This window comes from Sceloporus occidentalis, unplaced genomic scaffold (assembly GCF_023333645.1).
Source record: "Sceloporus occidentalis isolate IW3139 unplaced genomic scaffold, rSceOcc1.0.p SCAF_9, whole genome shotgun sequence".
Lineage (NCBI taxonomy): Eukaryota > Metazoa > Chordata > Lepidosauria > Squamata > Phrynosomatidae > Sceloporus > Sceloporus occidentalis.
The window spans coordinates 35,180,324-35,205,567 of record NW_028316989.1 but is presented as its reverse complement, the minus strand read 5'-3'; the positions used below and the strand labels follow the sequence as shown (position 1 = coordinate 35,205,567).

At 42.6% G+C, this 25,244-nt stretch overlaps 1 protein-coding gene across 6 annotated transcripts in view; it reads right to left on the bottom strand.

Moving 5' to 3' along the window:
- The window catches only part of LOC149307249 (CUGBP Elav-like family member 4), a 199,471-nt gene that overhangs the window by 162,125 nt on the left and 12,102 nt on the right, over positions 1-25,244 (bottom strand). For all 6 annotated transcript variants that reach the window (XR_016282357.1, XM_089538742.1, XM_089538736.1 and 3 more), the window contains exon 2: positions 23,588-23,670. Coding sequence is in view for 5 of the 6 variants with exons in the window: in XM_089538742.1 (XP_089394868.1) it covers positions 23,588-23,670 (83 nt within the window). In the remaining variant the exon portion in view is untranslated. The remainder of the gene's footprint in view (positions 1-23,587; positions 23,671-25,244) is intronic.

Here is a 25,244-nt window from a genome sequence, read left to right as displayed (position 1 = left end):
AGCCATCTGTCAGCACACTGCATAAAGTATCTGTAAACGCTGTCAGCTTTTTTGGCCTCCAAGGCCACTGAAGCACATGCACTGAGACCGCACCCCATCCCACATAGCCACTAACACATGCACATACACACAGAGGTATACATGTTACATGTATACTCATCTCTTTCTCTGTGCCTAGTATAAAGCACCATTTCTTTTGTGTGTGTACGAGTGTTTCTTTCTGTGTAAGGGTATATCTATGTGTACAGATTTACTTCTATGTGCAAGTATATGTATGTGTTATACGTATATGTTTACATACCATATATACTCGACTATAAGTTGACCTTGTGTATAAGTTGAGGGCATGTTTTGGGGGCAAAGTTGTGGATTTTGATATGATCCATGGATAAGTCGAGGGAAAAATTTAGGGGGATGTAACAAAGGATCTAAAGGATGAAGCAAAGGGAAACAATGCCAAATAACTTACAAAATTCCAGCAGGGATAACTATTTTATCTCACCCTAAACACTGGAAGGACGTGTGTGTGTGTGTGTGTGTGTTTTCAGGACAGATTACATGCTTGCTTTTCACCAGGGATGCTTCCTTTTTAAATAGAAGAGTTAAGTACAGTACTTAGATTGACCCATAAGTCGACCCATAGTCGACTCAGGTTTTTTGAGTCAATTTTTGACTAATATTTCTAGTGTGTATATATATATATATATATATATATATATATATATATATGCATATACAGCTGATTTAAAAAACAAACCAAGTTTGTCCTGGATCTGAGGAGGATGCAGGTGATCAAGATAGATAGATAGATAGATAGATAGATAGATAGATAGATAGATAGAGTTAACAAACAGAACTAAAATAGATTTTTGTGGGTTTTTCGGACTATGTGGCCATGTTCTAGAAGAGTTTATTCCTGATGTTTCACCAGCATCTGCGGCTGGCATCTTCAACAATGCCAACAACAGATGCTGGCAAAACGTCAGGAATAAATTCTTCTAGAACATGACCACATAGCCTGAAAAACCCACAAAAATCTATGGATGCCGGGCATGAAAGCCTTTGACTTCACAGAACTAAAATAAATGTATAACAAGAACAAGATGTTTTGGCCTCTGCTTTCCTCAGTTGCCAAAGATGAAACTGAAATGTATGCAAGGTGGCTGTTTAGAACACTATGTTATCAGCGCTCCTAATGGATGATGCCATTATCTTCTATGTTGAGGCCTTGCGGTGTTAGAATTTTTAGTCCATAAATCCCAAAATTCTCCCTTGTGTCCAAATTGTTTGAAGGCGATGGTGCCTAAATGCCAAACAGGGACAAATCAGAGAGGTTGCGATGTTCTGAATTTGAATGTCCTGGTTAGGATATCAGACTCATTATTCCTGAAGTGTGTATGTAGGTCTGTGGTAGTTTTGCTCACCTACTGCGGATGACATCCTGTATGCCTGCATTCAATCACACAAATAAGATTGCAGGACTGGCAGGCTTAATATAGTAGGTCCTGCCACTCATTGTGCTCCTAAAAGTGACAATCTGCTTAAGGTATTTACAGGTGATACAACGCTTTGAATCACAAGGGTGTGATCCTGGATTGTTGACTAGTGTTTTCAGGGCATCTTTTTACCAACAATCTCTGTGGATTTGGTGGCTGGAGAAAAACTATAACTGGAGGCTTGCTGTATAGTAAGACATTCAGAATTGGTTGGTGGATATTAATGGGTAGCTTTCACTGTCCTCTAGTCTGGAGTCATGTGATGTTAGGGTTTTGAGGTTATAAATAGAAAAAAAAATCTCCTTTTGGTTCAAAATGCCTAAAGATGGCACCTCAGTATCAAACAGGACAAATCAGATGGTATGATGTTCTGAATTTAAATGCCTGGTCCCTGGTTGCTTGAGCAAAACTTATGTGTGTGTGTCACACATACATACACAATATTCATACACAGAAAAAGAGAGCGTATAGATAGATGGAAAGTATACATAAACATATAACATTTATGCATAGACAAAACAATATTTTTTCCAACAATATCTACTTTTCTGTATCATAGTTAACTAAAAAAGTTACAAAGTGCCCCATGGCAAAAATAAATAAATCAGGAGATCTGTTGCAACAGATTCACTCCCCGTACTTCCTTTGTCCACCAGTGTAACCCATGGTTCTCCTGTGATCTTTCTAGTTTGTCTATGCTCTGACAGCCTCCTTGCAAAACAAAATACCATAAAACAAAAATAGCCACTGTTTTTCCAGCTCCTGGAGGTGAAAAGCCAGGCCACATGTTACAGATCAGAGTGGCAGAAGCTGACTAGGTCCCACCAACCGAGGCAAGCCAAGCGAAAGAGAGAAGATAGTTTTTCACTGAGCCAATGAGTGTTGCAAAGTGCTGTCATGCGGATCGCATTAGGAAAATGGCCTGATGGGCTCATCATTGTGAGCCTGCCTACAGGGAAACTCTCATTTCAGACCATCCCATCCTCCGGCAAAGCTTGATGCTCTGATGCTAAATCCGCAGCTCTCTTTCTTGGCACAGGGAGGAGGGTGGTTCATTCCCGCTCCCTTCCTCCATCTTTCCTCCCAGCCATGCCTAATTCCTCCCACGCATCCACATAGGCATAAGGAATGAGGGTCCATTCAAATCTCTCTTGAAACCTGCAAGAGACTTTTAAAAATTGTTTATTTACATATAACCCCCCCCCCCCTGCGTGCAACCACTTCAATGTGTTATAGATTGGATGGGGTTTGGAAGTTGCCAGTAGGGAATGTAAAGGAGATCAGGCAGTAGTGCTGAGGAACAGCTCCCCAGGAGTGCCAGCAGGGAAAACCAAGCTGGAGCAAAAGCCATGTGCAAGGCATTCACCCCATCACGAGTGCAGCTCTTCTCTCACCTCCCATCCACCCACTTCATGCATGGCCTCCGAAGAAGGACCACTTGGAAGCGGCACATGTACAGAGAAGATGCCCCAGCAAAAAGCAAGCTAACTAAAGATGCACATCTCCCTTCTGCAGAGTCCATTTCCAGGCACCGTGATATTTAATCAAACCACCAAGTTCAGCTTGGAAGGAAGGGAGATCACAACAGCCAAGGCAAAAACCTCATTGGTAAATGGCCCGCATACAAAGCGTTCTTCGAAGAGAGGCATAACAGTGTTAAAAATAAGATCCAGACTCTGCTGTGTGTTCAACCTCCTTCTTAGCTTTAGCAAAGAAGGAGCAGAGACCCAGAGGCTTTCTCCTCCAGCCCTGGGCATGCAAGCCCTCGACTCCCATCCCTACCTTTCTCTTGCATGTTTGTCACAACTGGACTGGCATACATTTAGCTGGGGTATCAGGATTCTGTGTCTCACTCTTCACCATCACCATCACCAATTTGACTACACACATGCTCACATTACACACACACACTTAAGGGGAATGCATATAATCCAGCTGAACTATCAAGACAATGGATTGATCAGGTCTCAGGAAAACAGCAAAAGAGATCATGGCATAGATACTCAATAGAAAATGTAAGAAATGCTCTCATATGTGGGAATAGACAATGCCAGCAAGGCAGGAGCCAGCCTTTTACAATAGGTTTAGAATGCCAAGAAGATATTGTTGTGTTGGTGGTGTCTCTTCAAGCTGACTCCCTTATGGTGACCCTATCATAAATAAGTTTGATTCACAGGAAGTTCGCCATTGCTGACTTCTTAGGCTGAGAGAGTATGACTTGCTCAATGCCTCCCAGTAGATCTCTAGGGCTGAGCAGGATTTCGAACTCTGGTCTTCCAGAGTTCCAGTCAAACTCTAACTACTAAAGCATGCTGGCTAGATTCAAATTCTCAATTGGTCATGAAAGTGATTAGCTTGTCATCCAAGATCACTTTTTCACAGTCTGACCTACTTTGCATGGACCTTGTGAAGATAAAAAGCAGAGAGGAACATTAAAAAGGGCAGATTCTTGAAATCTCTCCCCACCTGTCACTGTGCTATAACTCTGCATACCAGAGAGAGAAGCAGTAACTCTGCAACACTTAAATAGAGCTCAGTCTGGGAATTTTGGGGCAATACAGATGGGTGCCTCCATGGCACCCGTTTTTGCCCCTTGTCGGCACTGCGCCAACCCCACAGTGCAGCACTGACGCGCACCCTAAAAAGAAGCCACCTAGAGCGGCTTCTTTTAAAAAGCGCCATAATGGCACTTGCACGCATTGGCACCACCACTTCCATTTGGGCGTGCAGATGCCCACGTATCATCATCGCGTGCCCCGTGTGGGTGGGGTGCTGGAAAGATGGCGCATGGGCTCTGCTAGAAGGGCTGGGCACATATAGACACCCAGCCGTCCGGAGCCCTAACATCGGACCCACGACGGTGCTTTTGGCTGTCTGTACCAGGTCTTTCTCTCTAGCTGCCAACTTCTAATACTAGGGTCAGCAGATAGGAAGGAAGAAAAAGCTCTTCCATTGTGTTTTGGTTTCACTCCATGGCCAGGTGAACAGTAACTTGATGGACTTTGTAACTACAAATTTAGTCCTTGAGTTTGCTTTCCCTCCCCCCTCTTCCTTTGCAATCCCTTTTTCTTTTCTGTCACGTCTTTTGGGTTATACACCAGAGGGTAGGAGCTGTCTATTTAAAAAAGAAAGAAAGAAAGAAAAAAGAAAAATCTTTGCAAGTCTTTCCCAAAGCTTTTCTCTGCCCCGTCCCAAAGAGCAGAGTAGAAACACTTTTTTAAAAAATCCATTAAATTCTCCCACTATTTCCTCCTAACAAAATTACTTTTGTCACAAAGAGAAGTCATAGAGGAGTTTATCAGACAAGAGAAATTGGAAGTACAGTGGTACCTCGGGATACGAATTACCCAGGTTACGAAATTTTCAGGATACGAAAAAAATTAATTTAAAAAAACTGTTTCGGGTTAAGAAAGTTTTTTCGGGATACGAAAAAACTTTTGGTGCTTTTCGGCGCGATTTCGCACCAAAAAGCGGCTTTTCCCCATTAGCGCCTATGGGGATTCGGCTTGCGAAAGCCTTTCGGGTTACGAAATTGACAGCGGAACGAATCAATTTCGTAACCCGAGGCACCACTGTATAATCCAATGGCAATCCAAACGTAATCATGGGGTTTAACGTTATTGCGTGATAGACTACCACATGTATTTTCGGGCAATGGGAAGTCAGTCTGAACGCAATCATGGGGTTTCACATTATTGGTGAGAGGTGATCACACGCAATTTCGGGCAATGGCAAGCTATTTTCGGGCAATGGGAAGTCAGTTCGAACGCAATTCAAATTCACATCAATTCTCTGAACTAGCGAATTCATGTGAATGCATTCTGGCCCCACTTTCTTTTCATTCGAAATTAAGAGAAATTCCTCTTGTGTGATAAACTCCAAAGGGAGCTACTTTTCAAAAGCAAGGGACAGAATACTCTATAAGGTGTGTACATTATGCAGTGTAACATATCCTCAGCTATGTAACAGAGACATTAAGAAACTCTGTCAGTGAACTGTGAAGCTGTGTAATGGAACACTGCCTCCACCAGAGGCAGATGAAAGGCCTTCCCTCTATTCCAACTGCCACCAACCTGGCCTTGGAAGGAGAGAAGGACTGGTAGTATCTGCAGGACTTGATCTCCTTCCAAACTACCATTCCTTTCTCTTTTTTGTATCATGTAAGACTGAAGGCAAGGAACTATCAAATTAGCAATCTGTAAGACGCTCTGAGAGCCTGTCTGTCTGAAAAAAGAGGGTATAAATGTACTCTAAATTTTAAAAAAGCACATTAGTCATGATCCGCATTGGTCCCATTGTGCATCAGTCCCAATGCACATTGGTCACTTTGTTTGCTCTCCTATGTAGTAATGTAAGAGCAGCCCTTTACTGGATACATACGATATCAAACTGCTCAGTTCTAATTCCTGTAGATGTAAGTAGTGTACTTACAAAGATGTAAGTCCTCAACAAGATTCCAGCCAATGTTACTAATGGGAAAGATATTACTGCTCTACTTGTGTGGATGTGTGTAAAAACCAACATTTCTTAATCTGCCATTTAAGTTACTTTTTGCGGACAATTCAGAGACACTTTGAATGGAAACCTTCCTAGTTTGATGCCATTCTCTTATGAACACTACCCGGCACCCCTTTGGTTAGTACCAACTGGAGTAGACCCATTCAATCAATTTTTGAATGCTGAGTAAATGCATGTAAACCCAATTAAATGAATGGGTCTACTCTAGTTAGGACTAACAATAAGATTCAGGTTATTGTCTTACCAAAAAGGAAAAAGGAAGACACAAGGAATGTCGTGATCTATTTGTTTTTTTGTACTGGGGTTAATGTTAAGAGTAATGAGTTACTTTAGGGGTCTCTTTATCAAATTATAAAAAGAGTTATTTTAAAAGTAACTTTTTCATCTCTGTGCAGTCCTGCACACTATATCAAGTTTTGATTCTGGCGCCAGCATTGGATCTGGCTCTGCCTACTGTCAGGTGTGGTCCCTTGTTTCCTGACAGTCAACAGACCTCAGAGAGAGAAAAAAGATCCTATAACTGTCGCCTAAACCACAACTAGGTAGAAAAACCACCAAGCAAATCCAAGATGCCCTGAGTCACTTCCTAGTAGCTGTTCCCTCCATCTGTGGCTTCTCATGTGTCATTAAGACATTCCTCCCATCTGCTTCCTGACTCACACAACCTTAGTTCAACCCGTATCAAAATAACATGTTGCATTTCCAAGTGTGAAGCTAAGGAGGGAGGGTAAAACGAGGGCATTTCCCCTCCAACAAGAATCCTGGCCCCAAGGAAATTTTCCTTCACTTTCCAAATTTCTAGTGTTCCAAAGAGTGTGGCGTTGGGGGAAAAATCCTTCACACCCAAAACTCTTCCGTTTGCTGTGTTTGCATTACTGTAGTAACTTCGCCTATCCCTTTTCTTCCAATGTCTAAACTGTTGGCTAACACAATGCAAACTGCTTAGAGAGTGCTTAGCATTATAGAATGGTATAGAAAGGTAAGTGCTATTGCTATTGCTATTATTTCTAAATGCTCAATTGAAGTGTTATGTTGCTGCAATGCTACAAATTAGGGGAAGTGAAGGATAATTTCATGGACACAGAATTTTTATTTAAGGGGAGCAATGCCCTCATTTTGTACTCTCTCCTGTAGCTACAGCCCTGTTCCCCTTCTAGGTTTCCCCAAGAATTGGGCTGTATTTTTGTAATCTTATACCTGTCTGCCCTTAGGAGGAAAAGGTAAGACAAAAAGGCTGGCATTCATTCTGAACACCGGGCAAGACATTGGGATTCTTCCATCCCTATGGCTTAATGATCCCCCCTCAAATGTTTCTCATTGGGTAGGAATCAAAACAAGGCACCTGTCATGCCTACATGTGACAAGGAGAGAAGGCTAGTGACAAGGTTCCAGCAACCCATCCTTGTTCCCTATAAGTACAGTGGTCCTTCCACATTTGCTGCGGTCAGGGGCACACGAATCCTGTGAAAGTAGAAAATCTGCAAATAAAAAACTATGGTACTCTTTTTTTTAACCTGAGAGAACACTTTCTACAAATCTCTAGGTCCTCCATTGCAACTCTACGGCCAACATCTGGTAGACGTTGACCATAGAATTGCCCTGGAGGCCCTACAAATGCCTAGAGAAGTGTTCTCTCTAGGAAGCTCTAAGTGCTCCAGTGTGACTCTGTGGTCAACCTTTGGCAGAGTCACACTGGAGGATCTAGTAACTTCTAGAGAGAACATACCAATCAAATCTGCAAAAGTCAAAGCCACAGACATGGAGGGATGACTGTATCTGCTGCAAGGCTCACGGTACAGTGTATTTCGGTGCATCCCACGTGCCACTATTTGCAATGTACAACCATGTGTGATGGGTGGTGTTTGTCCTGCATGCTGGAGTCCGTGGAACCCAGAGCGCATGCTTTTGCTGCGAGTCCTGGATAGCCTCCTACTCAAAGCCTTGGGGTTGCTTTGCACAGAAACGGCTGTGTCACATGAGTCTGCAGGGTGTGGAGTATGCCTGGCTGGGCTGATGCCTATGGCTGCTTTCTTCATGCATCGCGCATGCCATGTGCCTGTGTGTGTTTCCACGGCAACAGAGGCAGCACTGGGCTCTCTCTCTCACTCCCTCCCTCCTCCTTGTGTAAGGAATGCCTGTAATTAGATCCACCGCCACACTGTCAATCCTCGTTTAACAGCCTCCTATTTAACTCCTGGCTCCAGTAATTAGGGTTTACTAAACAGAATGTCAGGCAATTAGAACAGCAGGTCAATAGCTTTCCATGTAACCTCTTTTAAGAGATGATGCTGAGCCTCCTCCAAGCAAGCCTGATCCAAGGCACCCTAAGGTGCTTCGTGGGAGCAAAGAACTAGGGGCCATTCCGACATTTGCTTATTTGGTTTTTTTAACATGACTGTGTGAACAATCTCACTCACACATCCCAGTTTTGATATTTCACACTATTTTTTTAATCGGAACTGCATCTGTGAGCATCTCTGCAAGTTCTGTTGCTCTCATGTGTCACTGCTGTGAATAAAGATGGAGTCAATGATGTGGATGTACTCTAAACATGTCCAAGACATGCAGAGTTTTATCCCGGGTCTATTTGCATTGTTATTCACACTGCCAACAATGCAAATCTGTTTGATTAGAATCATAGAATCATACGAGTTGGAAGAGACCCCAAGGGTCATCCAGTCCAACCACCTGCCATGCAGGAACTCTCAATCAAAACATACCCAACAGATAGCCATCCAGCTTCTGTTTAAAGACCTCCAAATATTATCCTGGGTTAAGTGAGTTTTTTGGCAGCCCCCCTGCAAAAAAAAAAAGTACTCGAGTCCATTTATATGGTATGGCTTCCTCCTTGAACATGAAGGTTGTTCTTCCAGCACTCAGAACCAGTGATTTCTTTGCTTTGCCAGTGATATTTTTTTGAGGTTTGTTTCCAGGAGCCCTGGTGGCACACTAGTTAAATGTCAGTACTGCAGCCACAACATTGTGAATTCAGTTCCAGAGCTCCAAGGTTGTGAACAAGAAAGATTCAACCCACATTACACCAGGATTATTTTCACCATCTAAACAACCCCCTAGAGGAGTAGAAGGGGTGCTATGTTCTCCCAAGGCTAAGCACATCATAAGTTTTCTCTGAAGTATGGCATTTACCCTTTCAGGCTGCAGAGGTCAGGACATCGGAAAACACCAAGCAATGCCAAAGAAGCAAAGGAATCTAAAAACAACCACTGGCTCCAAATGCTGGCAGAACCATCATCATGTTCAGAAAGGAAAACACACTGTGTAGCATAGTGCTATCCTGCCTGGCTAGGACTCTACTGCTCCAGAAAACACATGGAGGAATCCCATGACTAAATACTCTCATGTTTGGAAGGCAAAACCCAACAGCATTGCAATAGCAATAGCATTTACATTTCTATATTGCTTCATAGTGAACTCAGCACTCTCTAAGTGGTTTACAATCTGAAAACCAATTGCCCCCCAACAAGATGGATACTCCTTCTACCAACCTATGAAAGGATGGAAGGCTGAATCAACCTTGGAGCCGTAGAATCGAATTCACAATGTTGTGGCTGCATTACTGGCATTTAACTAGTGCGCCACCAGGGTTCCTGGAAATGAACCTCAAAAAAAGCAAAGAAATCACTGGTTCTGAGTGCTGGAAGAACAATCTTCATGTTCAGGGAGGAAGCCATACCATATGATATGGCATCATCTTCCTTTGGTGGGGCTATACTACTTCAGAATGCCAATAGAGGAGTTCCCATGACAAAATTCTTCCCCAGTTTTAATTTAAAAACCATAGAAAATCTTCCAAGGAGAAAGCTAGGCTAAAATTAGAGTCTGAAAAAGCAACTCTTTAAAATGTAGAGCAATTGGAAACGATCGCTGGAATCCTATATGACCTTAACTGTATGTATAGCTAGTGACATAGCAGAACTGCTAAGAAACTCCTTTCCTGAATTGCAAAGGGGCATAACAGGATACTAGCAAAAGTGCCCAATGTGCACTGGGACTGATATGATGTGCATTGGGACCATTGTGCGTTGGTCCCATTGTCAGCTGACCAGCTCTGCTACTTAGTAACCCTCTTCTGGATATGAATGTTACAGAACTACCCAGTTCTAATTCCCACAGATGTAAGTCTACTTACAAAGATGTTAAGACTCCAACAGGATGCTGGCTGATTACGCTATTGTTGTCATTTCAGAGCCATAATTTTTACTCATCTATATATTTAAGGACTTCATTAGTTGACAAAAACTCCTATGAGTCACCTAATCAACTAAGATTCCTTTAACCAGGTGACCAATATTTGCCCAGAGCTTGGAAAGTTTACGTTTGGGGACTATAGCCAACAATCCTTCAGCCAGCATGGCTCTGGCAAGACTGTGGGGGATTCAGGAAATTGTAGTCTAAAGGGATAATTTTCCATGTTTTTGATCGGCTGTGCAGACAGCATAACATCTAACTAAATAACAATGTGATTCATAGGAATCTGCTTAAGGGAAAGCTATTTACCCAGTCTTGTCCACTCCAGGCAGCAGGAAAAGTGTTCCTTCCAGATATTGTTGGATTGTTACTCCCCTGTACCCTCACCTTTGCCAAATCTTGGCCAATGGACCAACAACATCTAGACGACTGCACATTTCCTACACTGCTCTGCTCCAGAGCTTGAAAATATTCCCCCTTTTAAAAAAAGACTATAATTCCCCAAATCCTTCAGATTTATACTCGGTTTCACACTGATGCTTCAGGCTTTCAGACAAAGAAGAGCTCAGCTGCTTAGTCCTTTGAACAAGAGGTGTGTAGAACCTGGGACCTCTTTCCACCAAATCATGCTGAGTAAATCCTCCCCCGGGGCAGGATTTGCACAGAAGTCTCTAAATGCAGTAACACCACTTAATTTCTGAAGCTGGTAGTGCTGTGTGGAGCCTCTTAAAATGGACACAGCTTAGCGTCTCAGCGTGTTTTAACCAGACCCTATGTTCCCTACAAACTGGGGCTAAATGTTCATCTGCACAACATTCACCCCAGTCAGCATGAGGAAACCTCCCTTATTCGTTCCTTGATGATGACATTGATCTTGCAGAGAAGAAACAGCAGCTCTTATTGGTCAACAACCAGGAATCCTTCTTCCGTTTCTACTGCAGTAGAGACCACACACTGAGCCAAGAACCCACAGGGAACCTGTAGAAATGTTATGAATTTGCTGGCAACATGAAGCCAAAGTACTGGAAGATTAGTAGTTCACCTCCATCTAGCTCCCCTACAAAGGAAGCCATCAGCACTTGGAATTCCAGCTGCAGAAAAGCCAACAAAAGAAGTTTCAATGAAGGTGGTGGAAGGAAGCATTAGGGCAAGAAAGCAGCAAGGTGGCCTTGCAGAGAAAGACAATAACCAACACCACTTCTTTCTCAATTATAGGTATACCTCAGTTAATGAGGAAGATGTGTTCTTGGGCATTACCTCTTCAATATAACATTTGGTATCGGGATAGAAAGAACATGGAAAAAATAGGGACAGATTCCTGTACCGCAAAAAAGAAGAATTCCATGTGTTTCGGGAAAGTTCTTGATCCAGAACTAATACTACGCATGTGTGCGCAATGAAACAACCAGGTAAGCAAGCAAAATTTTGAACCTACTACAGACAACATTAAAGCTTCTTCCAAAATGCATCCAAGGAGAATGTTTTTCCTTCAACAGCCTCCGTTTTTCTTACTTTCATTTTGGTGATCAAACCTATAGATCTTAGAATCATTAGAATCCTAGAGTTGGAAGATATTCCAAGGGTTATTCAGTCCACCCCCCTGCCATGCAAAAATCACTCCTGAGAGATGCCCATCCAGCTTCCGTTTAAAAACCTTTAAGAAGAAGACTCTGCCACATTCCAAGACAGTATGTTCCACACTCAAACAGCTCTTACCATAAGGAGGTTCTTCCTAATGTTGAGGTGGAATCTCTTTTCCTGTAGTTTGAATCCATTGCTCCATGCCTTAGTCTGTGAAGCACCAGAAAACAAGCTTGCTCCATCCTCTATATGACTGCCCTTTAAACATTTGAGTATGGCCATCATGTCACCCCTTAACTTTCTCTTCCCCAGGCTAAACATACTCATCTCCCTAAACCACTCCTCGTAGGACATGGTTCCCAGACCTTTCATCATTTTTGTTGCCCTCCTCTGGACATACTCCAACTTGTCAATATCTTTCTTGAATTGTGATGTCCAGAACTGGACACAATAAAGAAAATCCCATGATAGGGTTGCCATACATCAGAAACAACTTGAAGGCCCATGACAACAACTATTAGGGCAACTGCTTTATGAAATGAACCCAGAAGACACAAAAAATGAGTGCAGCCTTTCAAGATTCTCATATTTCTTCATAGATACTGCAAAAGACAGGTGTAGGGTAGGGGGGAACTGGAACCGACTTGATGTTGACATTGCAACATTAACATGATTTCTGAGATGAAATGGAAGGAAGAGGCGTCTGCAGACAGCCCAATGAGTTTCCATTACAGAGGTAGGCAAAGTGTGGTCCACAGAGCTGTTCTCGTGGCCCTCATTCCTTCCACATTCCTGCGCCAGCCCAAAAGTCTAGAAAAAAAAGCCTTGAGCAGCAGCAATTCAGCCTTCATATAGCTTGCAAGGCACCTTGCACTGTAAAAAATATTAAACATTAAAAACATTAAAAATATAATTTTGTTCCAAACCAGAATAAATGCCTGTTTTTGCACTCACTTCCATATGTTTTGTGGGGAGGGGCATTTTGAGCAGCTTAGGTGCCCCACTGCAATTCCCCTTTCCTGACACTCGGTTCTGAAACGCCTTGTTGGATGGAGAGCTCTGGAGACCTTGAAAGCTTGCAACCATTTATGAGACTTTGGGATCAGCTTCATAAAGGTATTACAGGGATTTTACATTTTGTTCTTGTGGTCAACCTGGCTATTATCAATTCTCATTTTAGATTCAAGACTGGCTGTTTGGTCTCCAATGAAGACAAACGATGCTGTGTTCACAAGGTCTTGTGCCCATCCTGATCACGTCCCTCAGACCTGCACTTCAGTCCCCTGCAAATAATCATTCTCATGTTTTCTTCATAAAAAATAGCTCTGAATCACTTAAAATCCTCCCTCCTTTCTGCTCTGAAGGTGAAATGTTGCTCCAGTGCTGGACTAGTAGCCACTAAGCTGGTGGCTTCCATGTCAGTGGGGCAATCAGTCCTCTCCAGGATTTAGTCAAAACTTATAAAGAACTGGAGTCATCGTCATTGTCCCATTGACATGGAAACCACTAGCCACCTCTGGCTTGCCAATGCATCCCAAACACGTTAGTCATTGGGGGGAAATATGCATAAATGCATTTGTTGTTGCTGTGTACCTATAAGTTGTTTCCAGATTATGATGACCCTAAGGCAACCCTATCATGGGGTTTTTGTGGCATAGTTTGTTCAGAGGAGGTTTGCCATTGCCTTCTCTTGAGGCTGAGAGCGTGTGACATGCCCAAGGTCCTCCAGTGAGTTTCATGGCTGAGCTGGGTATCAAACCCTGGTCTCCAGAGTCGTAGCCCAACACGCAGACCACTATGCCACACTGGCTAATGGGAGAAATGTATACAAAAAGAATACATAGGGAAAAAATGTACAGAAAATGTGTCTGAATGTGGGAATGCAAAAATAATGTCTCTTGAAACACAACAGGAATAAAAGATAGGATCAAGTGTGAGTCAAAGAAATGCAACATAACTGAAACAGAGAGGTTTTCCACATCCCAACAAAGGAGTAAATGGCTGTCGAACCAATGACAAATGATAGACTTCTGTGGTGTTTGTGTATAGCAGAGTACGTGACTGTTTGTGTGTGTGCACATGCATATATTTACCTTAGCTGAGCCACCATACTTGATACCTATTTGGCACTAGTATACACTTGTCCACCTTAATAAATATCATAGACTACCAGATGGAATATAAAATAGATATATTAGATTCTGACTTATGCAGAGCACAGCAGTAGATCAATCAGTGATGGACAGAGCAAAGTGACATTTTTAGATAAGCAATTTCACTTTAATCACCCTGATGTCCTGAATGATTCCTTTAGAAGAGGTGTTCTTAATCTGTAGCTTCATGGATGGGCTTCAGGGGTCTGTGAACATGACTGAAAAACTCAGTTTGTTACAATTTGATTTCTTTCCTGTTGCTTTGGAAATAATGTTCAGACATGGGAAGGGGCCGGGAAATATCCTGGTGTACAGAAGATGTCCATTTTCATTGAATGGATGTGCTGTTTATTTATGAAATTTAGATTCCCTCCAAAAAGTTAAGAAACACTGCCCTATAATGTCGAAGAAATGCAATTGTATTTTGCCTGTCTTTCAAGGAGCTCCAGGCAATGGTACCCCTTCACATCCAGCATTTCAGCTTCACAACAACCCTTTGAGGTAGGTCCAGCAGCGAGACAATGGACCTGGGTCTCCCTACTACTAGTTTAAGAGTCTAATTGTTTACACCACTTGCTCCAGATTCTAATGGACGCTTTGAGTTGTACACTTTTTGTTTGTTCTTCTGGGCACTACTTCAGTTCCAAGTTCGTACTGGTTTGGAGGTTCCAGGCTCTTTGTTCATTCTACAGTTCTAAGCTATCTGCACTTATTGGCAGCAACTATTGTACAAGATGCATTCCCACTGCAGAGTGAATTTTGTCAAAGGTTTGATTCAAGAGGGCAGCTTTATTGTTGTTGTGTGCCTACAAGTCGTTTCCAACTTATGGTGACCCAAAGGTGAAACGATCCTGGGGTTTTCTTGGCAAGATTTGTTCAGAGGAGTTTGTCATTGCCATCTTCTGAGGCTGAGAGAGTGTGACTTGCACAAGTTCACACACTGGTTTCCATAGCTGAGTTGGGACTCGAACCTTGGTCTGCAGAATCACAGTACAACACTCAAACCACTACACCCAGCTGGCTCCCTACAGCTTTATTATAAAGCTATTAAAATGCTTTCTGAAACTGATTCAAAAAACCAGAAAGTCTCCTATTTTCTTGCTTTTCTTTCCGATTTTATTTTGCAAATCTATACATGTTCTGTTTATCCCAGACTGTCAGCTCTTGCCAAGGCCAGAGACTTTTATACCAGCTCTCCAGGTTGGTTTATTTTAACCTAGTATAAAATCAGAATAGGAACAAAATTTGGGACTTTTCAATCAGTCTGGATGCACCCTTAGGCAAGGCATGCCAACCTTTCAGACTGAAACTAAATGATGGTGTCATGGGGAAAAGGGGTGGCCACTCTGGAGAGTGGGAAGTGGGTTGGATTCATCCCTATGGGCCTGAGCTCCCCACCCCGGTTCCACAGCTATGTTTCTCCATCATTCCAGACCTAATGAACCTCGATTCCTGCATGCACAGCCCTCCTTAAGCAACTGTACGCAGCAGCAAAGTTGCGTATAGCATGTAATTGGAAATCTCCCAAGCAACCGTCCAACCAGCAGTGCGTTGATCAAATTTGGGAGATGGTGATGATTTACAGCCTTGCTTAGTAAGAGCAGCAAGGAAGAATATACAGCGTGATTGTACATGTGCATAGTGTGTGTGTGCGTGTGTGTGTGTGTGTGTGTGAGAATGAATGAAACGGCACGATTGTTTTGGTTTATTTTCTGCATGCAAGTCCATCAAGCTTCTGAACACATTCTGATCAAATACAGTCGCATATATCTCTTCTGACAGTGATTTAGTTATATAACTTTCACATCCAACCTCTCTCAACAGATAGCTATCCTCTCCTTGGGCTCTTTTAACTGTTACCATGAAAAGAACCTGGCAGGAATGCATGGAAAGCAACTGCATTCCTTTTAGGGGTGAAGGAAAAATAATAAAGAAGGTAACAAAGTTATTTTTAAAGGTAATGGAACTGGTAGTGTTATTACCTTTGAGGGGTAGTGAGTAACATTTGCTGGATTACTCCTAACATTGCCTTTGAGGTGGGCATAATTGTGGGCATTTGAAACCATTTCCTTGGTATGCTTCCTTTCCATAAACTGGAAAGAGATCAATGTGCAACTATGGGGCCAAAGGTAGCTTCCTTCCAGATCATTTTTAAGCCCTTGATCCTTCCACACTCACTGGATAGTTCTTTTTCTAGCCAAAAAGAAGGAAATAAAATAAAATAAAATAAAGGAAGTAAAAAAAGAAAAGAAAAGACAGAAAAGGGAACTAAACTAACAGAAGGGAAAGAAAATGGTCTTTTTCAGAAGGCCTCCCAAAGTGGTGATTTGCCTTTTAAATACAGTAAGGGAGCATTGCACTGTTTCAACAGTTTAAACCATTTTAAGGATGTCTGGCTACTTCCATTTTTAGAAAAACAATTGGCAGTCCATGACCAACCCCTGCCTGAGAGGGTCGCAAAGGAAAAAAAAAACGCCTCTAGATCTGGGGCAGTTGTCCATGCTTGACATAAACCATACGTCCTTTGCAACAAAGTAATCCAGGAAAAGAATGATGATGCATTCAATAGTACCTAGTTATCTAAAACAGTGATTCCTCAACTATGGTTTTCTGGGTGTTTTGGACTTCAACCCCCAGACGTCCCAGGCAGCTTGGCCAACAGTCAAGAATTCTGGGGGCGGAAATCTTAAACACCTGGAGGACCACAAAGTTTGGGAATCACTGATCTAAAGCATTGACACACAAGTGGGTGCCTCTGGGACCATGTCAGTCCTTGAGCCATCAAAAGCTCATGCCTAGAGGGCCTTCAGCAAGGAAGCAAACAATTTTAGTCCATGAGCATAATTATGGCACCAGTCCCTGGCACACTGAGGGGGAAAATTGCCCACATCAGATAGCTTAAGAAGCATTGCCCTAAAGGAACACTGAGCCATGATTTTATATGTAGTCTGCCCATGTTTTGAGATCATTCTCTCCATTGCACTACCCTCACAGGTACATCTCACAGGCACATGGGAAAGGGCCTCCTCTATGGGATCTCTCTTCCTCGAGAGGCTAGACCTCCAGGGTGTCTCGAAGTACCAGGCTGAATACAGGATGGGGCTCCTGTAGTATGAATCCTTAACAGATCTTGGGAGCAGAACAAGGTACTATAAAGCTCCACACTAGCACTGGTGCCATGCAGTGTCACCCAACCCCCTTGACATCCTCCCATACCACACCATACAGAATCTATACTAATTTTTTATATCACTGAATGTAATACCAATTGTTGTCAGGGCCTGAACAGACAGGCCAAAATAAAGCTGCTTTGGATCACTTTGGAGGTATGCTGTTTAAATGATGCATGCATCCTAAGAGGCTGGAAGCTGCGCTAAAACCATGCTCCAGTCGTAAGGACTGGAGCACAGCTTTGGTGCAGCTTCTGGCCTCTTAAGATCCGTGTGTCATTTAAACAGCATACCTCCAAAGTGACCCAACGCAGCTTTATTTTGGCCTGTCTGGTGAAAGGCAAGAGTATACAGTAATATGTTCTGGAAGCACTGACCCCCTCTTCTCTCTCACCCATGCAACCTTAAGAGTAGCTACAAACAGTTATGCCTGCTGGAATTTTGTACGTTCTTTGGCATAGTTTTCTTTTGCTTTAGATCCTTTGCTATATGCCCCTAGGTTTTACTCTCAACTTACCCATGGGTCATATCAAAATCCACAATTTTGGCCCCAATACTTGCCCACCACTTATACATGAGGTCGATTTATAATTGGGTATATACGGTCTACCTTTACATTGCTATATCATACGCACAACCTACATGTTTTTACATATACATTGTTTCATGGGATTAAACTGAAAATTTGGTAAAATGTGATGTTTTTAATGAAAATTTCAAAAGAATGCATTTTTTCAAAAACAAAATATATATTTTTAATTTAGAATTTATTTGTTTAAAAATCCTGGGGTCTCTCCTTTCTCTTCCAGAGCTTCATCTCACTCAACCATCTCTTCAGCATTTTAAAGGGATGCAGATGAACATCACAGCTCATTTCTGCAAAAGGTCAGATTATTTGGGGAGCAGTGGTATCACCCCTCCTTTGGATGTCACCTAGTGTCATTAGTTGGGTCCACACCCCCTGCATCCTATTAGTGACATCCCCGTAAAGCTTCATCCAGGCAGATTAAAGCATCTGACCTTCCGCACCTTCTACATCCTAATTTCCAAATACACTCATTCCCTCCCAACATGGCAATTGCCTTTCCAGTGGAAAAGAATTGAGGAGGGAGCATTTTGTGACACAAACAGAGCTGAGCAACAATGATGAAAGCTACTTTCATCCCATTTCACTGAGCTTTACAGTAACTTGATCTGCCCCAAGGTCTGTTAAGGATTAAAGTCACAGGAGCCCCATCCCAAATCCAACCTAGCAACCCTTATTCTCTCCCTCTAGCAGCTGATGGAGACTTTGTTTTGGTTTGGCCTGCTCTGAGAAACCTTTGGATACTGACTATTTAGGACAGGGCTTTTAATAATCTGCTGCATTGCCTGCATTTGTTGCTTTTTAATGGGAATGCTTTTAAAGGGTCTTTCATTCTATTGATCCTTTAATTATATTTCACCTTATGTGTGTTTGTAGCGCTGCAAACAGTCACCTCTGTCTGTTTTAATTTTTGCAAGCTACCTTGAGTCTCTGGTCTAGAAAAAAGGCAGGTTGGACATTAAATAATAAAATAAAGAAATATTGAATCTCAGATTTAATAGTTGCCAAATGAATTTTTAAAGTTACAATAGTATGTAGAGCAGCAATTCAATTATAAATGAATATATCAAAATAGTAAATAATGTCTCAACTTTAAAAAAAACCCCACTGGTCATGACTCACTTCATTACTAGCAAAGACAGCATGAGACATCCTTCAAGCTTGCCATTTAGCAACAGGAAGAGAATAGCATGGTCCTTTAAAGAGGTTTAAAGGAAGGCAAAGCCAAAAGTCAAAGCTAAAGTTGTGTGTGTGTACCCTCAGGTCTAGTTACTGCTAGGAAAAAGATGAAACATCTTAAATGGAAAGCAGAGTTGTTTCATCTGGTGATAATGGGAAATATAGCTGGGCTACACAGAGCTACACAGAGCATTCCTAGAAGCAGGGATGGAACCAGGCTGTATTTGCAAATTTGGCAAATTTGGAAGCAAAAACCTTCTGATGACATCAGGATGTTGCCTGAATTAAGCTTTAAGCCGGATAAAGCTTCGTAGTTTGTACTCAATTAATTCAGCATGGATGAAAGAAGAAGAGGAGTATCCTGCCCTTCCCAGTGGGCTCAGGCAAAAGAAAACCGCTGCAGCCCCTTCTAGCTTGTCTGTTCTTCTTCCTTAGAGTTGGCCCTCCATATCCACGCATTTTTCATCCACAGATTTGAGCCTCCACAGATTGAAAATATTCCAAATAACATAAGTTCCAAAAAGCAAACTTTGGTTATGCTATTTTGTATAAGAGACACCATTATACTAAGCCACTGTATTTAATGGGACTTGAGCATCTATGGATTTGGAAACCCACGGGGGGGGGGGTGTCTGCAACCAAACCCCAGCAAATACCAAGGGTTAACTGTAATAACTTAATATCTTAACCACACATGCCCTGGGGTTTTTTGATGTTGCTTGACCACAAGTGTCCCAGTTTTCATCTGTAAAACACTGGAGGGTATGCAATTCCCTCCAGGTATTTTGGACTTTAATTCCCATTAGCTCCAGCAAACATGGTTAGTGGTGAGGGAAAATAGGAATCATGTACAATACTGATACATTTAAGGCATGTCTACGCTGCCTTTGGATGTTGCTGCCGGATAAAACATAGCTAATATTTACCTCTCTTCCTTTCTGAGACACCTCAACCCCAAATTCCTGCTATTAAAATTGTCACCTTACCTTCTACATGAACACTGCATTATATTTTAAAAACAAGGTAAATACTTCCCCTGCATCTTATTTTTAAAGGAAAATACAACATTTCCTTGCCACCATCAGGTCACTGAAATTTGGCCTGTGCAGCAACAATGGTAAAAAATGCAGCTCGGAAACTTTGACAGTGTGGCAGAAGCATGGTGCAACCCACTTTTGATGGGTTCAAGCCCCTAAGTTTGACAATGAACACTGAGAAATCAAGGGTGGGGATCCAAAGCAAAACAGAGACCTGTATCGAATAAAAATGAGCTTACACTCAGAAAACCACTTCTGGTATTTAAAACTGGGCAGTGGATATACCTAAACTTCCAGAGCTCCAATGGTCAGGAAGAGGATGCTCCGGGTGCATGTCTGAATTACACATTTCTGCCAATCTGCCCCTCAATTTAGATGGCCTCGCCCTAGACAAAACCCTTTTTTAAAATGCTGACCATCACAAAACTGTCACAAGGAACAAGCCAATTATCAATACACTATAAAGTTTTCCTGCTCGGTTTCTTTCTAATCTGATCTGCTTCTAAGAACAAATCTATATACCGTAACCTCTGTCCTTTTCATGCCAGGAGCACACAGACCCTCTGCAGATGGGAAGAATATACTACCAGGATGGGCAAAGTCTTCATCAACATTCTCCTTATTTTCCAAGGCATGCACTCCTTATCCTATCCCACAGTGGATGAACAACAGCAGAGCAAACCATCAAAGGGACGCTGCGGGTCCAGTATGTCCTGAAAGATTTGATTAGCATGAGATGCGCTTTTTGATCGCCACAAGCGTCATGCACCTTTCAAACAGAGGCTGGCTCACCCACACAAAATGCATTTCTATCACATCACATTTAAAAAGCATTTCCAAAACTGGGGCACTAGAGGAGATATTTGCCACCTTAGCACGGCACTCAAAAACGTAACACGGAACAATGCCTCATCATTATTTTTTTCAGGATGACTTAGGGAGGAAGCGGATTGCCCCCAAAGCGAAGGCAAACAAGTCTGCTAGTTCCCTGCTGCTCGGCTGATGAGGCCCTGCAGAAGGCAATGAACCTGGAAAAACAGAGGTGCGCTCATGAACAATGTTTACTTTAGATAAGAAAGACTCTGCACATAACAAAGCGTCCAAGATGGGATGTTGGGGTTACTACAAAACCATTGCAAGTGCTCAGGATTTTTAAAAAAGAAAGCCTGCATTTCCATTTCAGTAATCTTTTTAACACTGCTATACACTTATGAAACACGCAAAGGAGGACAGGCACCACAAAATGTAAGGCACACAAGAAAAATGGAGGACATGACCAAATAAATGCTAAAAAAAAATCTAATATAAATCCATGCTTCTTAGTCCTGCTCCAAATGGAGGGCATTTTGAAATTACTCCTGGAGAGAATGCTGAAATGTAGGGCATGTTCAGAAAAAGGAGGATGTCTGGTCCCCCTGGTAACGTCCCCAAGAGGATAAACAAATCCTATCTCCTTACGCATGTCATAAGCATCTGTGGGCTCAGGTCCACTATATCAGATGCCACGTTTTATGGCCAAAAAATACATTTGTTACTTAACAATGTGCATCTGAGGAAGGAGACTTTACATAAGCTCATGCTACCAATTTCTTTCTTTCAGTTATTATCAAAACTGCTATAAGATCTCTCTACATACTGATTTGTTACTTAAGTTAAAGCAGCTATTGAAACTTTTCTTGCCGCCCAAGTGGATACTAGACATATCAAGGTACTTTGACGTCCAGAGGAGGAAACTCCATAGGTACCCCCTCCAGGGGTGAAACTATTGGAAGAGGGGCAAAATGACAGCCTGACCCCTAAATAAGAATTCTACCTCCCTCCCAATGAAATATTGCATCAGTTGCCAAATTTTTAGCATTTCACACAATAAGAAATTGAAAACCATTCACAACTAGAACTCTTCTATTTGCTGTGTTTGGATCCCCTTGGTAACTTTGCCTGCCTCTTCTCTTTGGATGTTTAAACTGTATTTCTAAATGCTCAAACAAACTTTTAAGTTACTGCCATGCTAGAAACTTGAAGACTGAAAGAACATTTCATTGGGGAGAAGAATTCTTATGGGGGGGCAAAGCCCTCATTTTGCCCCCATCTTGTAGCAATAGCCTTGGTCAGCTCTGTCCCTTTCTAGAAGCAGGATGGTCTCATGCCTTAAAGAGTTCAGCAAGTGTAACTTTCAGGACTGGCTACTCCAGCTGAAGTTACCTTTCCACACAACTGTAAGAGGCAAAAAAGCTCTGTCCTCTTTCTCATTTGACCAACCTAATTGGAATTAAAATAAAACTGTAGCACATAAAGTGGGGGGCCTTACATACAGCCCCTAAGGGGTTTCAGTTGGATCGGGGCTGCAGCAACCTCACACTGTGGCCCTGATCTGGCATTTGGAGGGTGCATTGGGCAGCATTGCCGCCACGGCATGGTTGTATATGGTGCTCCTTCAGTTCTGCATCATCTGAACACAGAGCTGGAGGTGTGCCATGATGCCGCGTATTGTCTGGAGCGGTGTGTGGCATCATGGTGCCCTGCGGTGGAGTCATCGCCATCAGGACACGATGTCTTGACTCTGCCCACAGGCCAGCCTTTCAGGCCAGTCTGTATAGGGCATAACTAACAATCTGCTGCCCTTTTCTGACCTCCACTCAGCCACCAATCACATTCTGTTGCCTAAAGCAGCAACCATACCCAACCTCATGGTAGGGACAGCTTTATTCTACAGTCAGCCCTCCACATTTGTGGCTTTCAATTTTGCAGATTTGATTATTCATGTATTTGATTAATATGTTCTCTCTAGGAATCTCTAGGTCCTCCAGCATGATTCTGTGGTCAAGCTCTGCCAAATTTTACACCAGGGGACCTAAAGATTCCTAGAGAAAACCCTTCTCTAGGCATCTGTTGGTCTTCCAGGGCAATTCTATGATCAACTTCCAGCAGGTAAAAAAAAAAGTAGTGTTTTTTTAATTTGTAGTTTTTCCACTTTCATGGGGGGGTCCTATGCCCCTAACCCCAGCAAATGTGGAGGTTCCATTGTACTTCTCCTATCACTACCAGTCTATTGCAGAACAACATAAAACATGGTTTCAACATGCTTAAGACCTTAGTCTTTAAAGCTACAAGACTCCTTGGTTTGGTTATGGTTTGATCTTCTCACCATGGACTAGGAATCAAGGTATCTTTCAGACATGGGACTTTTAGCAGAACAATGCAGATAATTTCACTCACACATACCGGGTTTGTTACTCCCACTGTGGAATTACATCTCTACAATTTCAGTTCCTCACACGTGCCAGCACTCGAATAAACATGGACTCGACAGTGCAAATGTATTCAAAACACGTTCAAGGCATGCAAAGTTTAATCCTGGGTTTATTCACAATGGTTATTCACATTGCTGATGCTACAAATCTTTTTTTTTAACCTCAGATTGATTATTGATTATTGATTATGCTGGTTTAAGTGGATTTTTTGGCAGCGCTTCCCCCAAAACTTAATTGGGGCATTCGAAATGCATGTGAACAATAGAGATTCAACCCAGATTCATCCTGGATAATTTTCACCATCAGATTAGTCCCCAAGTCACACTCGCCAAATGCTTCCCCACAGTTCAGGAACAAAGGCAGTAGGATATTGGGTCACATCAGAGAGGAACACCAGCCTCACTTACCCCTGGCAATGTCTTCTGTTCATGCAGTGCGCTCTGGGCTTTGAGGGCTGAGTCCCGGGCACAATAAGTAAGAAAGGCACAGCCTAGGAAGAAAGAGGGCAGGGGAAAAGAGGTGCACGTAATTTTAGTCATATGCAAATGGTCATATACCCAGCAAAGGAGTTCCTGGGGTCAATCCAGTGGAAAGAGAGTAATAAAGTTGTATGGCACAGCTAAAAACGCCAGCAATATAGGCTGCTGCTGAGACTGCTTTTTGAAGCCTCCAAATAGCTGGTTGCTCTCTTTCCTGGGAAGCATAATGTCAAAGAGGGTTGCATGCGCACTGGAGAAATAATTCGGTTTGACTTCACTTTAACTGCCCTGGCTCAGTGCAATGGAATTCTGGGAATAGTAGTTTGTTGTGGTACTCCTGGTGCCGCAGCAAACTACCATTCCCAGAATTTCAGAACATTGTGCCAGGACAGTTAAAGTGGTGTCAGACCGGATTATTTCTCCAGTGAAAAGGCCTACCAGGGATTCGATTTAAGGCAATTGATACAGATTAGGCGGGCCCAGTTAATTGGAATCAGCTAGCAGAGGCAAACACACTGGGATTAGTGCAATAACCCTCCAAATTAGCACATCAAATCTTCATATATCCATGCTGACTCCTGTCAGTTTGAGTATTGGGGGTGGATCATGCTTTGGTTGCAGAAACTCTCTGATAGCCATTTAAACCAAAGCAACACAGGCTGCATCTGCACTACAGAACTAATCCAGTCTGACACCACTTTAACTGCAATGGCTCAATGCAATAGACTTTTGGAAATTGGAGTTTATTGTGGCACTAGAGCTCTCTGACAGAGAAGGCTAAATGTCTCACAAAACTACAGTTCCTAGAATTCCCTAGCATTGAGCCATGACAGTTAAAGTGGTGTCAAACAGGATTGTTGCTGCAGTGCGAACACAGCCTCAATTTGTAGGGCTGCAGTGAAGACCCAGCTAGCTTCCTCTCAGCCTCCCCACAAAGTCACATGCACTACTATTTTTCAAACAGAAGTGGCTGGAAACTCCTGCACACAATTGCCCTTTAAAAACAAAGTGCATGAGGTGTATGTACTTTGTTTTTAAGTCAAATCGTGCTTTAGGAGGCATCTGGGAATGCAATTTGGGTGCGGTACACACTGCCTGCAAAAGGCGGGCTGGGACTGCCTCTCTTTGCTGCGCAGCATTACCGCAGCAACCAAATAGTGAGGTACCACAGCAAAAAAAGGAGCGTTCAGAAGCAGTTTGCTGCGCAGCTGCACTATTTGGATGTCACCAATGCGTGTGACATGGTGGCAGGGCTGTGCAATCATGGCGGCCCCTGCACGTACTAGGACTTGGCAGCGTGCAAAGCGACAGTGTGTATTGAACTATGGTTTGAAAGCAAGGCACATGCTTCCTGTGTACCTTGTTTTTGAATAAAAAATGATATTCATTCCCATCATAGCACTAAACTTGGTGAAGAAGGGCAAAAAGCACTTAGCGACCATCGAAATGGTCAAGTTGTGTGTTGCCCATAGCTGATTCAAATAGGTCACATGTAGCAACTGATGAAGAGCCAGTATGGTGCAGTAGTTTGAACATTGGACTATGACTCTGGAGATCAGGTTTCGAATGCTGGCTCAGCCATGAA